At 34.2% G+C, this 17878-nt stretch overlaps 1 protein-coding gene across 3 annotated transcripts in view; it reads right to left on the reverse strand.

The window, feature by feature from the left end:
* FSTL5 (follistatin-like 5) overlaps positions 1-17878 on the reverse strand; it is an 825267-nt gene that overhangs the window by 381387 nt on the left and 426002 nt on the right. For all 3 annotated transcript variants that reach the window (XM_011983978.1, XM_011983977.1, XM_011983976.1), the window contains exon 6: positions 8917-9037. In XM_011983978.1, the coding sequence (XP_011839368.1) occupies positions 8917-9037 (121 nt within the window). The remainder of the gene's footprint in view (positions 1-8916; positions 9038-17878) is intronic.

A 17878-nucleotide genomic window follows, 5' to 3' on the forward strand; every position in this document is an offset into this window, starting at 1 on the left:
TCCACTGTCCAACAGGGTAGCCAGTAATTAACTACATGTGGCTGTTGAACATTTGGCTTATCCAATTGAGATATGTTGTACTGTAATAATGTCAAATATACACCAGGTTTCAAAGACTTGGTAAGAAAAAAGAATGAATAATATACACTTAATGTTCATGTTGATATGATAATAATATTTTGGACGTGTTTAAGGAGGTAAAATGTTATTAAAATCAATTTTGCCTGGTTTTTCTTTTTTTAACGTGACTGCTAGAAAATGTCAAATTATTAGGATGGCCAGCATTTTTTGTTTGTATTATGTTTCAATAGACAGTGTTTCTCTAGGTATAAAAGTGATAGTTTGGGCATGATAATAAATAGAGTATTACCTTCAAAATTTTAAAAATTATGATACTTTCAAACAATGGCAGCCATTAAAAGATGATATTCATTTGCATTTTAAAAAATTACTGTATGGTCTCACTTATATGTGGAATCTAAAAAGGTCTGAAACATAATCCTCAGCAAATGCTACCTAAGATAACTATACTGTCATCAGTGGAAAGCAATTTTAGGTTAGATGCAGTAAGTTATGACTGACAATATATGGTACAGTGTGGAAAATAAGAATGATTGGTCAATTCTCATTTTATTGTACTGCAATTACACTTAGAGTCAGAAAAGACCTTACTCTATTAATATGTGTATGACAAATAAGTAAATACTTAAAGAAATAAATACAATAAATGTTTCACTTGAACTGTCTAATTGTGTCTGCTTTTAGGATTATAAACCATTACATTAGCAAGCAAAATGTACCAGTTAGAGATCAGAGTGTGGGGAATGCCAGATACCATAGGTGAAAAAAAGAACCCTAAAGGCACAATAGCGGCAACCCATTTAGATAACCTTACAAATGGGAGATTAAAGGACATAATGAAGGATGGGGTTATTTTACAATGGGAAAACCTAAAACTTAAAAAAAAATTTAGTTGAAATTGGTATTGCTTCTCTTTCTCTCTTTCCATTACAGTTGGCGTATGAAAATAATTTCCTATGTTTAGGAGCAAAAAACTGTCCTTTTGGAATACATGTCTATAGGCTGGGTCTCAGCAATCATTTTGGAAAATCTTTTCTCTAAGAACCCAGATAGCAACAGCAACACAGAGTAGAAAGCAAGGAAATGATGCTGAGTGGTATTTCCCAAAATAGCCAGGGAATAGCTATGAACTCTAACATAAAATGTTTTATAATCAGCCCTAGCACAGGGACTCACACTTGTAATCCCAGCACTTTGGGAGGCTCACTTGAAGGCAAGAGTTTGAGACCAGGCTGGGCAACATAGAAAAGTCCCATCTCTACTAAATAAATAAATAAATTAGCCAAATGAGGTGGCACACTCTTGTAGTCTTAACTACTTGGGAGGCTGAAATGGGAGGATTGCTTGAGCCCAGGAGCTCAAGGCTGCAGTGAGCTATCATAGTGTCACTGCACTCCAGCCTGGGTGACAGAGGGAAAACTTAGCTTAAAAAAAAAAAAAAAAAAAAAGGATAATCATGCAAACCAACATGCACATTATTAATTTTGTAATGCTACTACGTAATAGAAGAGTTATTCTCCAAATAAGTCAGGTGATTCAGTTGCTGCAAGATTTCATATTACGATAATCTGTATATATGGGATTATCTTGTAGTAGCTATAACATCTAACACAATGATTCCCAAATCAAGGTAAGCTTAGAATTATCGATGCCTTTGTGTTTGAATGCAAGGTTTAGTCTTTCAGAGATAATTCATGAGCTCTATGCCAGAGGTGAATTCAGTTGCCCTGGCAAATTTTGTTGTTTTATTTTTTAAATGGCAGAGATACAAAATAGTGACACATTATGATGTATAAATCAGTACATTTGAACAAAGTAAGGATGCCTGTGAAACCACTATGGATGTTAAATATAGATAGATGATAGATAGATAGATAGATGATAGATAGATAGATAGATAGATAGATAGATAGATAGATAGATAGATAGATAAATAGATAGATAGATGATAGATGATAGATTTCCAGCACCATAGATGACCTGATGTTTTCATCCCATTCCTTTTCCTTTCTTGCAAAAGCTACCATCATATTAACTTCTAAAACCATAGAGTAGTTTTAGCTGTTTTGGATTTTACCTAAATACATTCATACTTGATGGATGCTTATATGCTCTGCTCCTTTATCCAGCATTATTGTTTTTTCAGTTTTCTTACATCCAACCTCTCAACCATCAGCACTTTTGCTTCTGCCCCTACATCTATATTGAAAGTCTCATTACCAAAGCTACCATTAAGTTCCTTACTGCCAAACCTAGTGGCCAAGAAGAATTCACTATTTTTTGCCTTGGACTCAGCTTTGACAAATGTTCATCAATTCTTCCTTAGTAAAATGTCACGGTGGTGCCCTGCTTTGGACACCACCCGTTAAAATGCATTTCAGTTTTAATTCTGGTATGGACTGAATTGTGTCTCGTCCAACTTCATATGTTAATGCCCTAACCCTCAATGTGACTATATTGGGAGATAGGACCTAAAATAACGTTAAGGTTTAATGAGGTCATTAGGGTGGGTCCTAATCTGATAGGTTTTGTGTCCTTATAAAATGAGACATCAGAGAGCGTTCTCTCTCTTCGGTGACAATGCAGCAAGAAGGCAGGCATTTGCTTACAAGCCAGGAAGACAGCCCTCACCAGACACTGAATTGACTGGTACCTTAGACTTCCCCATCTCAAGAACTATGAGACATAAATTTCTATTGCTGAAGCCACCTGTCTACCATATTTTGTTATGATAGCCACTAAGATGGTTCTCAACTCCTCCACTTTTGCTTATTTTTTCTCTCTTTACATGCTCATCTTGAATTACCCAGCCTTCTGACAGAGCTTCAGTTTCTATCTGTATATTCCCTATCTTTATTTCTGGCTGAGGTCACCTACTCGAACCACAATATTCTCCAAACAGAAGTTTGTGTATTTTTAAAAAATATACCAACATGTCCAAAATTTAACTCAATGTCTTTCCCTAAACTTGCATCTCTTCCTGTGACCCCTGCTTTAATAAACAGAAACACCACTCACCTTAGTAGGCAAGCTAGAAATCTGGGCATTATCCTTGACTCAAGTCCTCTCCCTGTCATGTATATCTAATCACTCAGCAATTCAAGTTAATTCTGTTTATAAGCTATTTCGCAGACATGGTCACATTCCTTCGTTTTTACTGTTGCTTCATTGGTTCTGGCCCCATCATCACTTTTAGCCTACATTAGTGCAACATCTTAATTTTGTTCACTAACCTCTGCTATTTTTCTCAAATAAAGGTTTTCATATACTAATGATCTAATATCTATGAATGGTAATGTAATATTCATTTTTATTTTTCTAATTATTAGAAGATTTCAATATGTAATAGTTTAGTGTAGCAGTTCTGCTTTCCCTGGAAAATGGGTTTTATTTTCCTCATAATGTCATTATCAAATCTATATTGCACTAAGAAGTGTTTCATATAGAGTGATAACATTTTGAATACAAGCATTAATAATTAGGTGATTTAAAATTTTTAAAAATATTTTAGAATTTTAGAATTATAGTTACTTCTTTTAAAGAAAGAACAATAGAACTCTTATACAATTAATGTCATATTAATTAATGTTAATATGATGTTCACAATTGATGTATTTTACTGACAAAAACTTAATTATTTTTATGCCTACTAGAAACATATCTTCTTTTGGATATTTGTATATATAAAGATCATGTTGAATTAACAGAAATTTTTAATAGTTTAACATTAGAAGTTGAACACACAAAAATACATACACATCCTAAAGTACATATATATGTATATGGTTTTGGGAGCTGCAACTTAGAACAGTTTAATAACACTTCAAAAATCGATCACATTTACCAAAACATCTCATACAGTTTTAAAAGTTCATACTCCTCATAAGACTTCACACAATTTTAAGGTTTAGTACTACAGTCAAAGTAATCATTATTTAACTCAGGAAATGAAGTACATAGGAAGCAGTTTCAAAACAAAAATTCTTTCTCTGTGTAGTAGTCAATTATACCACTCTTGATTATCCAGAAACTCTAAATGAAGTAATTCATTTCTAAAAGCAATAAGCATATAACATCACTTCATCATTTCAATTGAGTTTCATAACCTAAGCAAATAAAGGCATTTTTTTGAACATCACTTCTGAAGTTAAATGCCTCAATTAGTGTGTGGTCATCTTGTGTGATGGCAAATCACTTGTACTTACTGACAGATTTAAATCAGAAGTATAGTATCCCATGCAAATCATACTTAATGTTATAATTTGATTGAATTTGAATTGGAAGACAAGGAAATATTTAGCACTTGGTATACAATAATAGCACTATTAACTCATTTTTAATTCTATGAGAAACTTTTGCACCGGAAAATGAACACACTTTACTGAATATACTCATGACAACAAAATCCAGGGTGAAGGATGTACACCACCTTCCGATCTTATCAGATAATTTGGTATTTCCTCTCTATATACAAAAGTATGTCACTAAACTTACTATTTATTGGATCCTATTAAATAGCTTTCCAAGTCTGTTAATCAAACAAGGCATGATATGAAATACTTGAAGCACACTATAAGGATTTATTTTAAATATGTTAGTAAAAATCAATTTTTAACAATTATTAACAATACCAAAAATATGAAGAAAAATTAAATAATTGACCATTCAATACCTATGGTAAAATATTAAAATAATTTATCTAATCCACAAAGAAAAAAGGTATTTTTGAAAAACACCTTATATCTTCTGTAATAAAACTGCAATAATATAAGAATACTTGATAATGTGGTATTTTTTTGCCATTAACTTTTTTTTCCTGTTTGCAGATTACCCTTTACTATCTTCCATTTTATATCATGGCAGAGAGTAAGAACCTGGAACTCAAGAAATCTGTCTACCTTTGTATCCACCAGAAAACAATTAATAGATCATGATAGGTTTCTAACTTCTTCTGCCTTAGTTTATCCCTCTAGATATTCACTTAAGACTTTTTAGCTTTCTGAGCTTCTTTTTATAAAGTATGTGGAGGAATGCATCCTGGATATGGAAAAAATGTCTCCTTTTTAGTCTTACTACATCTGTCATTTTGATCACTGTCCATCTGAGATTATATACTCCTAGGGGAAAGGAAACTTATCTTTGTAAGTAGCTGTGACTATCACAACACCCTATACACAAAGGTACATAATACATGATTTTCGAATAGATTACTTTTCCCATTAGTGTTATACATTTTTTATTCATGATACCTTAGTATTTTACAATTTTGTAAAATCATGTCATTATACAAAGCCTGTCACTAAACTTCACAAAACCCAAGTGGATTTAGTTATCAGGTAGTTTTATGGAGGGAGAGAAAGAAATGGATGTGTTTATAATTCTCATTAAAGTATAAATATTTTCTCACTAATGCAGACACAATCCACACAGGTCAGTTCTGTATCTCTGAGGAATCACTATATAGTTTGATGCCTAGTTTAAATAAGGGTGAAGCACTGAAAATGTAATACCTTAGAAGAAGTTTGCTTGGTGAGACCAAAAAGAATATTAAAATATTTCCTGTAATTGCAGCATTACTTAGAAAAACATTATTTCCACTAAATGAGTTGTGAACATCATTTTATCATTGTTATGGAATAGTTTTGATTATCTAAAAAGAAAAAGTAATCTCATGATTGCTGATTGCCAAGCAATTTCATTACCGAACTAACATCTCTTTATGACTAAAAATGTAGACCTTTCGTATTATACATAAATTTGACCTAATGGTAGAATCATTACTATATTCACTAAATTCATTGTATTTTACTTACTACAAATAATTTTCATAAAATTTTTAGCATATTACTTTCTAATAGTTAATGAAATCCACATAGGTTGCCTTCTATCCAAATTCAATATTCCCTAGTACTTTATATGTAATGTGTTTTACTATATCTTTATCAAAGCTTTTTATTGATTATTTAGATTTCTGACTTGTAAAATGTTATTTATAAGGACAATGTTCTGATGTACCTTATTTCTTTAGCAACATCAAATTACATCCAAAAACACAGGATTATTTTTCCCCTTGACAGGTGCAAGCAGTAGTATTCTAGGCAAGATTATTTTTACTGATAGGGCCAGGGATCGCTTTTCAGCGTCTTTGCTGGCTATCATAAAAATAACACATTACTCATTCATGTATTTTTATTGTTTCTCTTCCACTATCACACCACCAACAATAACTCTATTTTGAATAAATATCTTACACAAACATATCCATTTAATACTCTTGTTGATGCTGGGTAAACTATATACTATTGAAATGATTTCCAAGCATGGCTGTAGATTGTGACTACTTTTATTAGTCAAGTCTATGTATCTTTCTGTTGAGAGATGGAGGTAGCGGTTAGGAGATTAGACTGCTTATTTATTAAAACTATTTAGTAAAATGCCCAAAATAATTTCTACATTTTCATAAAATTTCAAACTGCAACAGATAGTGCAGTTGGGTTAGCTTTTTCTAAATACCCTGATATATCAAATATTTGCCTTTTTATTTATGTTATTCTTTCTGTTCACTACCCTTTGCTCATCTCCAAAAGTTTAAATTCACTTGTCTTTAAGATTAATTTAATTATTTCATTTCCACCACCTTCATAAGGTATCCCTGATTCCCAAAACTAAATATCATATTTTCAACTTATGTAATATTTTATAGGTTTTTTAAATAACACCTATTCCCTTCTATCTTGTATGATAGTATCATTCATACAGACATATGCACACACACACACACACACACGATTATATGCACACATAAGTTTTTCCCTGACAAACCACATTTTCTCCCTGTTATCCTGCCATCATGAGCACACAAAAGAATGCCCACTACAGCAGGAAGCACAGGGAAAAACACATAGACTTCATAATTAGGACAACATGAGTTTGATTAGAAACTCAGTCACCTATTTGTTAATTTCTGTGTATTTCACCTCCTTTATATAAAGTAGAATAATAATGCTGCGTTCTTTTTATTTTTTTATTTTTTGGAGACAGAGTCTCACTCTGTTGTCTAGGCTGGAGTGCAATTGCATGATCTTGGCTCACTTCAACCTTTGCCTCCTGGGTTCAAGCGATTCTCCTGCCTCAGCCTTCTGAGTAGCTGGGATTACAGGCACCTGCCACCATGCCCGGCTAATTTTTTTATTTTTAGTAGAGACTGGGTTTCTCCATGTTGACCAGGCTGGTCTCAAACTCCTGACCTTAGGTGATCTGCCTGCCTCAGTCTCCCAAAGTGCTGGGATTACAGGCATGAGCCACCACATCCTGCCAATGCTGCTTTCATTTTATCATTTTTGAAAAGTACCTAACCTAACAATACCCTTATAAAGAACTAACAGTTTACCAGATCATCTTGTGTTGTATTCTGCTTAGTAACTTAAAGTGAAAATACAACTTAACCATATCCAAAGAGTGTATTTTTATCATGATTTAAAAATTTATAAGCTACAACTATTTTTCATATATTATTTTGCTTATATAAACGATCACATAAAATATAATACAGTGCTTTAATAAAAATTATCATAGAGTAAAAATATTATCTTTATTTATATGAATTTTTAAGAAGAAAAATATATTTAAGTAACTTCTCCAACATCAGACAACTGATAAATGGCTAAATGTCAGGGGCATAATTCAAAAAAGACCATTTACCGGCAAGTACATATTCTACTTCCTATCTTTTCTGGAAAAAAAAAAAAAAAAAGAATTTTGGTTTCAAGTTCTGAATTAAATTAAATCCTGTTTAATTTTCCTCCTTTGGTGATTTTCTAATACCAACTAGTAAATTTACTTGTCTTTCTTTTACACATAGCTTCTAAATCCTTGTTTTTTGTTGTTGTTGTTGTTGTTGATTGTTTCTTAGTCCTTTCTCTTTCAATTATGTTATTATTATTAATTATTATTATTATTGCCATGGAGTCTTGCTCTGTCACCCAGGCTGGAGTGCAATGGTACCATCTTGGCTCACTGTAACCTCCGCCCCTGGGTTCAAGTGATTCTCCTTCCTCAGTCTCCCGAGTAGCTGGGATTACAAGCATGTGGCATCACGCCCAGCTAATTTTTGTGTTTTTAGTAGAGACGAGTTTTCACCATGTTAGCCAGGCTGGTCTTGAACTCCTGACCTCAGGTGATCCGCCTACCTCGGCCTCCCAAAGTGCTGGGATTACAGGCATAAACCACCCATTAGTGGCCTCTTTGAATTATTTTTAAAGAATAACCTGGTATGTAATTTTGGTTAATCAAGTCATCTTTACGACGCTGTTCTAAAAAACACATTTAGTCAATCTGAAGACACACTTTGGCAATTCAAACATGTATCAATTTTTCCAAAGTACTTTAATAAAAATAAAACTCTTCATTCGAACGTCAATCATTGCCCTTCAAATACATGCAAACTACATCTGTTAATCCATTTTGGTTTTCCAATGAAGTTAAAAAATTTGACTGTGTAAATAATTGTTTTTGATACATGGTGATAACTGGTGAAAAGCTCCTCCTGCTCTAAAATAATCTTGGAAGCAGCATTGAGAACCTAATGTCTTAAACTATAATCAATGAGAATTGATGATATTCATAGTTATCAAATATTTCTAACCGTTCATTTCAGAACTACTGAATCCCTTGGCTTTTCTCTATGTTTCAACACAACTTGAAACTTAAATTCACTAAATTATATAACTTTTCTTAAGAAACAGCTTGTACTATGAGAGCAAGCAAACAGACCATATTGTGTAAAGCAACAGGAAAAAGAACAAAGAGAAATTGGAGAATGAATCTTGTACTCACGGAATGCTCTATAAAATTCTTCAAGAGCCAGGTGCTTGTCAGCATTGAAATCATCGTATTTCAATAGATCATACAAAGTACAATCAAAGAGATCCTTGCCAAGTTCCTCCTGTTTTATCACCTAACAAGAAAATTATAACCATACCTTTATATTTGTATCTTAAAATTTCTATAATATAATTTATTATATGTAATAATCACATAATAGATCATTTCATGTCTGCAGCAGGGCAAAGAACTCAATTTTGGAAAAATCCAGGTTATTAGTTACTGAACAATTATTTTTAACCTTTTCAAAGATATAAAGTTATGATGTTAAGATAGGTAATTACAATTTTGTTCAAATGTTCTAATATAAAAGTTTCACAGTGAGATGCAACACATTTGAACATTTAAAGAACATTTTGTATTTCATGCATTTTCTTTGCTCCATTTATACTGACTCAAGGAAATACTTCTGTATGAAAATTGCCTCCTGTGTCTCGGTGACCTATGTCAAAATAAAACAGCGGTCTCTCCCAACAGAAATAGTGAGACAGTTTTTTCCAACTTTTTTCCTCATACGATTTGTAAAATAATGAAGTTAGGTTATTTTTTTCTTCTCTGCCTAAACTCCTCCCCAGCTGGAAGTTAAGTCATTTGAGATTGTGCATGAATTCCCTCGGTCACAAAAGAGCTATTAAGCAAATGACTGTTTCCAGGAGCCAGATAGAATTAATGCACCAATTGATGATGAAAATCTATCCAGGCGTGAGTGAAGAAAATCATCAAACTTCTTTTCTAGTCTGTGCTCTAGTCTATGGACTGTGGCTGCAGCTTTTTGGTACTCTACTGATTTTGACTATTTCCTGTCATATAACAGAGCTTCCCAAGATTTTTCAGACATTTCTATTGTGGTAGCTGCATAGCTGTGTCCGTGGTTTTTCATACTCTCTCACATACAAAGGCAAGGGTTTGTATTGCTTGAAGCTGTGCATCACAGTGGTTGGTTGGTTTGTTTGAAAGGTAGTGCAGTATAATCAGAAAACGAAGCCTCCAAAATCAGGTGGCTCTGGGTTCGGGACCTGCCAACGCCATTTAATACCTCAATAATTTCTGGCAAATCATTTAAGCTTTCCTCAGTTAGAAAATGAATGTGAAGATTTACACACACACACACATAGAGTCAGGTGTAAGACGTAACATACAGCATATACTCAAAAGTGATCATTTAACATTAAAAATAGTAATTTTTACATAATGCATTGCTTCTTTAAATAATTCACTGCAGACTTCCAGACATTGGCTTGTGCATGTTATGGTTGCACATTCACAATGAATTATCGTTTCTTTTGGTGGAGCAGAATGTCTTGGACTTTCTTTAGTACAGCAAAGGCAGATTGGCGATGCTACTTTCTAAAAATCCTCAGATGCTTTTGAGCTATTTTTTCACCTTTTCTGGAACACTCCTGTGTTGAACGTTTCATGATGTCTGAGTGTAGATAGGCTGAGGAGATAACTCTGAAAATGGAGCTAAGCATCTGGGTCACAGGAACCTCCAGCACCCTCTCTAGCCAGCTAAACAGTGATATGTAATGTTAGCACATGCGGTGCTAAATAGAACTTTTGCAACTCAGTGAGTTCTTTATTTTTGTGTATGTACCAGTGTTAAAATTATATTGGTTAAGCTGATTATTTGTTACCTTGAAGAAGAAAAAAGGCAAAAAGCTTATCTGGTTTACCTAATCCATATACATAGAACTTGTAGATGGCAAGCCCTAAACCTTTGCACAGTCTAGCTGGTTGGGTTAACAAAACTACCTAATGCTGAAGCCATGTCTTCTATAAGCTTAATAAAATATATTTATATATATATAATATATGTTTTTTATATATATATAATATATATAACCATTTTTCTATTTAGAAAGCAACAGAGCTCTCAGTCATTCTCTATTTGTTACTGGTTAGATCATAGAAAATGACTTTTGACTTTTCCTGGGGGCTAGGAGTAGGGGCAGTGTGCACAATTCTATCCCTTTATGCATTAAAGATGTGCAATGTTAGCATTGTAATATTTGGGATGCAGTGGCACCAGACTTTGTTCAGACATTTTATGACTTTTAGTCTCTTATTCATTTGTAAATAGAGAGGAGCACAAAGATGGGGGCAAAGCTTTTGTCATTTTCTGTCTCATGTTTATTTCTGTTTTAATATTTTACAAACTTAATGTATTAGACCAAGATATTGGACTTCTCACTTTATACTTACCACTGGCTCTTGCATAAGACTAGTTTGATCTTGATTTGATCTTGGCCTTGACTTGGTCATGATGATACAGCTTACACTGGGCAGGCCATTTTAATGCGTGTGACCTTCAGAAGCCAGTCCTGGCTAATAAACTTCTTATTTTTTTAAGCCCTTATCATCTATACTGAAGCGTATCCATGCATAGGACAAAGCAGATTAATTTTCTTATTCTAAATATTTCAAATATGTGTCTGCTCATTTGTCTCATTTAAGTAGTCAATGAAATACCCCACTTAAAACATGATTCTTAGTAATTATTTCTCTCCTTCGTGTGTCCTGATGGGAAGCTTTGTCACATTCTGGTGTTTACTAGTGAGGGAGGTACTTTCCTATGACTTTTCTTCTTTTCTGTTTTTTTCACATGTTTACTGAGGTATAATTGATATAAAAATGGCACATATTTAACGTGGAATGTTTTATGTGTTTATAGGACATTTCAATCAGCATGGAAAAATTGGTTTAGATATGCCGTATTTTTGTCTGTGTGTTGGTTTTTGTTTTTGTTTGTTTGTTTTTTTGCTTGTTTGTGTTGAGACAGAGTCTTGCTCTGTCACCCAGGCTAGAGTGAAGTGGCGCATCTCGGCTCACTGCAACCTCCGCCTCCCCGATACCCAGAATTTTTATAGCTTTACAGTCATGAGTGTTTGACGGTCAGAAAGAAAGTATGAAAAACTATACAAGTAGACTTCCTTCCTCAGTCCACAGTAACCACTCTTTGGCACGGGGGATCCAAACTTTTAGGACTTTGATAGTTCCTTGTACTTCTTTCATTTAGTGTTTGACACTGATTCCAAAAAACTCACTGTAGGCGTCTCAAAAGGCACATGTTAGTCCTTGACTAGCAATTCATGACACTGCCAGATTCACTAAATATATTTGAATACATATTCAAACATCTTGTGATGATACTTCATGATCTCATGCTATTCGTTATCTCATACCATTTTACCTCTTATAAAATGATGTAAGAGATAATAAGTGGTATAAGAGGTAACAAGATACCATCTTATAAGATCTTGATTGGTCAAAAAGACCAAGCAGATTTTCACTTGTTACCTCTGATAAAATGGTGAGGATGTTTCCCACACCTACCAAAGTTGGTAAACTCCTTAAGGAGTTGGATAGCCTTAAGGCTATCAAAATAAAATCTTTTACACTTTTTTCCCACTGGTCAGAGGTCAAGTTATATGACTCTTGGGCCTCCCAATGGTTTGGTTCAGTGTGAAAAAATAGAAGTATTAGCAGAATGGATGGCCTCAGAGGAGCTCAGACACACAGCATGGAAGAGGGAGTATATTTTGAACTTCAATGTAATAGAATTGTCAGAGTTGCACAAAGACTGTAACAAATCAGGAATGACTCACTGTCTTGGTACTGTATTCTCTTTTGTTCCAAAATAAACAATAAAAAAAACTTGGACATCCTCAAAATGAACTATTCTCTTTACTGTTTTTACTATTCGCCTTCACTCACTTATTTAATCATCCATTCAACAAATTCTTTCAGACTGCCTACTATGTGTCAGGCATTGTCCACAACCCTGAAAATACAGCAGACAAGATAGACAAAAATCTTTTCCATATGAAACTCATATGCTGGTGAAGGGAGAGCAAAGAAATATAGTAGTAAATATATATACATTTTGCCATAGAATGAAAAGTGATATAAAAATAAATAAAAGTGAGAAGAAAAATTGAATGTGCCAGAAATGGATGTAAATGTACTGTCTCCCTAGTGTAGAGAGGTATGGGTGTTAGATTTCTGGGATTAGGGGAAGATTTGGAAGTACAGGATTATTATGCTGACTTTCATGGAAGATATACAAGACATGGGATTGATTTGGATAATGTGAAGGAAAGCCATGGCTATGAAGCTATCGGTGTAGGGGAGAGAAGGACAGAAAAGTAGGATCTTCTAGTTCTATGTTCACTTATTTACTCTTTGGTGGGGTCAGGTGAGAAATATCAATTGTGAATCCCAGGAGCAATGCACCATTCATAAGTTGAAGTTATTTGAGTTCTTCTCCATCCTTTGTAAAAATATTTTCCCCAAACTAATCATGATCATGTTGAAGTCGTATGTTCAGTGCCCAGTGCTCCTCTAATTAAGAGAAAGCCCATTTGAGTCTTATTCAAGTTGAGGAGAGGAAGATGTATTGTTACTTTACTTGCAAACATGTACATTACTTCAAAGACCAAAGGTAAGAAAATAAGTATATCCCTTTGGTAAGAATGTACATTTCCAGGTATTAGATGTATGCTTCTCCCATACAGTCAATATAAGTTGGTTCCTGGGCTACTTGGTCTGAACAGCTTCTTGTCTCCTCCCTTTCTTCCTCTCTTCTTTTTCCTTTCCTCCCTCTCTCTTTCCTTTCCCTTATTTTCAATCAATATACGCCCCAAACTATACTAAGTGCTGAAGGTGAGTTAATAAGAATGACACAGTCCCTGCTCTCATGGAGTTTTTTTATTCTAGAGACGATGACTGGAAACATGAAATCTAATTGTTAAGTGAGATAATTACATATTATCAGCAGTACTCTAAAAAATAGATCATGTGAAAGGATAGAGAGTTAATAACTAATATTGCACATTTTATGTGTTTAATTATATATAACAAATGCTATCCTACAAGAGATGTATTTTGTTGTTGTTGTTGTTTTTGAGAGTGAATTTCACTTTTGTTGTCCAGACTGGAGTGCGGTGGTGCGATCTTGGCTCACAGCAACCTTTGCCTCCCAGGTTCAAGCAATTCTCCTGCCTCAGCCACCTGAGTAGCTGGGACTACAGGCGCCTGCCACCACGCCCAGCTAATTTTTGTATTTTTAGTAGAGACGGGGTTTCACCATGTTGGCCAGGCTGGTCTTGAACTCCTGACCTCAGGTGATCCACCCGTCTCAGCCTCCCAAAGTGCTGGAATTACAGGTGTGAGCCACTGTATCCGGCCTGGAGATGTATTTTTTAAAAGATTTGAATGGAAATAATTAAATTAAATTTTCTTTTAGGTTTTCTAAAGTGCCTAATATAACATTTAAAACAAATCAATATAGTCATCTTTAATTCTTTTGAAAGATCAGTTGAAGAGAGATCATTATTTTTATTAAACCACTGGTGGAAAGAAAAGTATTTTATTTTTAAGGTATCCTACATGGCTCACAAAGATTTTCTGAACATGAATACCAAGTTTTTAAATGCATCTTGACAATGTAAAGATACTACAAACAATATGTTTAATATTTTAAAGCCTAAATGTTAATACTATAGTTATCTTGTGTATGTTATGAACAACACTTAAAAAATAACTGAAACTAGTTACTAACATTTTCAGGTACAATTGAAAACACTAATTTTTTAATTGTGGCTTTGAACTGGGCACATAGCAACAGTTACAGGCTTTATCTTTCTCTGTTAAGTGATCATTGTTCCTCTTATTATTCTCCAATCTTTAGCTAATGGCAAGGAAATTGCCAGCACTACTAAGATCCACGTACTGGCATTGACAATGTCATTCTAAGTCAAACACCTGGTTTCTGCTGCCTTATTTTGTATTACTGATGGGATTATGGGCATTTAAATGCATGAAATAGTTGTCCATTCTGCTCTAAGGGATGATCTGGACAAATATCGTTGTTCTTTATACTCGCTGATGTTAAATAGGATTAATTACCATGGCATTCCCTGGAAATTCTCACTTAATCTCAATCTTCTATCCATACAAGTGTTTATTTATTTGTATTTACTTTGTCCCACTGAAACAGCATTTTATCTGTGAGATAAAATGGTTATTATAAATCTCATAGCAAATAAGTATGTTGACTAAATCAGAACCTTTTTAGAAATACTTATAATTGTGAAAGACTTTATGAACTCAATGAAAGATCAACTGTTCATTTCCCCATGTAACATTTCTAATGATTTTTAAAGAGAAATACTTAATTTGTACACACGCTGCAAAAACCTCATTGGCAGTCCCATCTTGTAAGCTTGAAAATATACACTCTTATTTATGCTCACTTTTAATTTAATTCTGTAAGTATATTCACATATGGCAGTCAGTGATCAAATGGTATTTAAAATCAAATATGTATAACATAATAATCTAAATCCTGTGAATAAGTAGTTCTTTTCATTATTTTAATAAACAGCTGACATACATGTATATAAGGGAAGTATTTTACTCTCATATGCATTTTCTTTCTTTTTTTTTTTTTTTTTGAGACAGAGTATTGCTCTGTCACCCAGGCTAGAGTGCTATGGTGCAATCTCGGCTCACTGCACCCTTGCCTCCCGGGTTCAAGTGATTCTCCTGCCTCAGCCTCCCCAGTTGCTGGGATTATAGGTGACTGCCACTGTTCTCGGCTAATTTTTGTGTTTTTAGTAGAGACAGGGTTTCACCATCTTGGCCAGGCCAGTCCCGAACTCCTGACCTCATGATTCACCCACCTCCACCTCCCAACGTGATGAGATTACAGGCGTGAGCCACTGCACCGGCTCCTAATATGCATTTTTAATGTAAATCAGCTTATGAAGATGACAGAATCTAAAAGGAGAAAAACCTAAATCAATATACTCAATACAGCAGCTTATCTAAATTCAGAATCACAAGGCAATGACTTTGCTCACTTAAATTCTATCAGAGTTATTTTATCAAATGGGGAAAGGGCTAAGAAGGCGATTTTCCATGTTGTTAGCACCATTTTACTTCAAGTCCTCTGTGTGCTGCTGACAAAGTAAGGCCTCCATTCTACCAAGTGAAGCCTGCTGTGCCTCCCCTCATCTGACATTGTGAACCAAGTATACAGGGCCACAATGCCAGAAATAGTTACCTATGTTCCTCTAAGGAACACTCTGGACAAATGCTTTTGTATTTCATACCCTGGTTTATTTCTGTGACCCAGTGAAATCTATGGCTCCCCATATTGCTTTGCATAGTTCCCAGTGTGGCCCCAAACCCATGCTTCTCCAACCTAAACCCATCATTGTGTCCTCTGGAAATCCTGCTCTCTGATCAGAAAAGTCTATATTGTCCTCAATTTCTTATACAAATATCTTATTCACCATACTGACTTTAGAAAAATCTGACTGCGCCTTAAAATTATTCGTTCAGTAATTTTAATGAATTTAATCAGAGGTTATTTTTTCTCATATCTGTTCTACTTCAGTGTAAGAAACGTGTAGATAACTGCTGTATAGGCACTTCTGGATTATGTTTCCCAAGCAAGTCGTTTTCCACATAGATAAACAGAAATATATATAGTAGATAGATGGATAGATAGAGATAGATGATAGATGATAGACAGATAGATAGATAGATAGATAGATAGATAGATGATAGATGATAGATAGATAGATAGATAGATAGATAGATAGATAGATAGATAGATAGATAGATGATAGATAGACCTCACTCCTTTGAATCTCAGGCCATTCAGTTACATGACTCTCCTATTCTCTCCCCAAAGTTTAGCTCCTGTTTCTCAGTATTTCTGTCTACCCATAGTCTTTCAATATTCCCGGAGACTTAAATAATAATGTGAATAAACCACCCAGAAGGGCTCTATGCTCCTTTTCGTAAGAAATTATCATTAACCTTCTTTCTTGAAGTGACTTTTTTCCTACATGTCAGCCTGTCAGAAAGAACATTCCTATACCTAAAGTTATATCATTCAGAATTTTGTTTTCAAGAATTGCACATCCAGGTCTGTTTTAGTGATAATGTATGTTCTTGAAACCATAAATGTGTTGTGTGGCTAAGTGGCTGATGACAGTAAACATACCTACAATACTTATGGGAGAAACTAAGATGCCTTAGTCAAGTTTGTGACCATTCTTTCAAGAAAGAAAGTTCTTTACATGTTTGTCCAGGCTTTTCGGGGATTTATTCTCTGAGACATACATTGTAAAATTAAGTCAATTTAGACCATAGCTTTTCAACCACAATTTTCTCTTAAGCAAGCATTATTGAAGCTCAGATTTTACAACAGCCCCAAAGAGAATACTGAATTCTTACTGTCGGAGAAGATGGCTTAAGAGAAGGAATACAAAGATCCAGATAATAAAGACAAACCTCAGACACCTGTTCATATTTTAAAGGGAAAAACTAAGGTAGAGATTTCACACCTTATGCAAATGGAATAGCAAGTACTTTTGCTTCTTCTTTGAGTACCAGAATCAGTTACTGGTAGACGAAATAGGACGATTCAGAGTTCCACATCCTCAGTCTGAATAGTATTCAGACAATATAGCACAGATTTAAACAACAACAACAAAAAAGAGAGCCACTCAGAATTAAAGAATCAAATTATCATATATGCATTTTCAATAAAGAGAAAATAAGCAATGGAAAACAAAGACACACAAACCAAAAAAAAAATCTGTGTGTGTAAAACTTTAACTTTTTCAGATAGTAATTAAGGCACATATGTGAGAGAGAACAGTTCTGTTCTATTCCTGCAAAAAACACATTTGATAAGTACCCCACCCTATCTTTTCATGTAAGGCTCTATTTTTTGGAGAGGCAGAACCCCTCAAGAGAGGGGTAAAAGTGGGTGTGATACATACTTGAGGAAATTGACAACTATGAGGATTTATTTATTTATTTATTTATTTATTTATTTATTTATTTATTTTTGAGACGGAGTCTTGCTCTGTCGCCCAGGCTGGAGTGCAGTGGC

This window comes from Mandrillus leucophaeus, unplaced genomic scaffold, assembly GCF_000951045.1.
Source record: "Mandrillus leucophaeus isolate KB7577 unplaced genomic scaffold, Mleu.le_1.0 Scaffold259, whole genome shotgun sequence".
In the NCBI taxonomy this organism is placed as follows: domain Eukaryota; kingdom Metazoa; phylum Chordata; class Mammalia; order Primates; family Cercopithecidae; genus Mandrillus; species Mandrillus leucophaeus.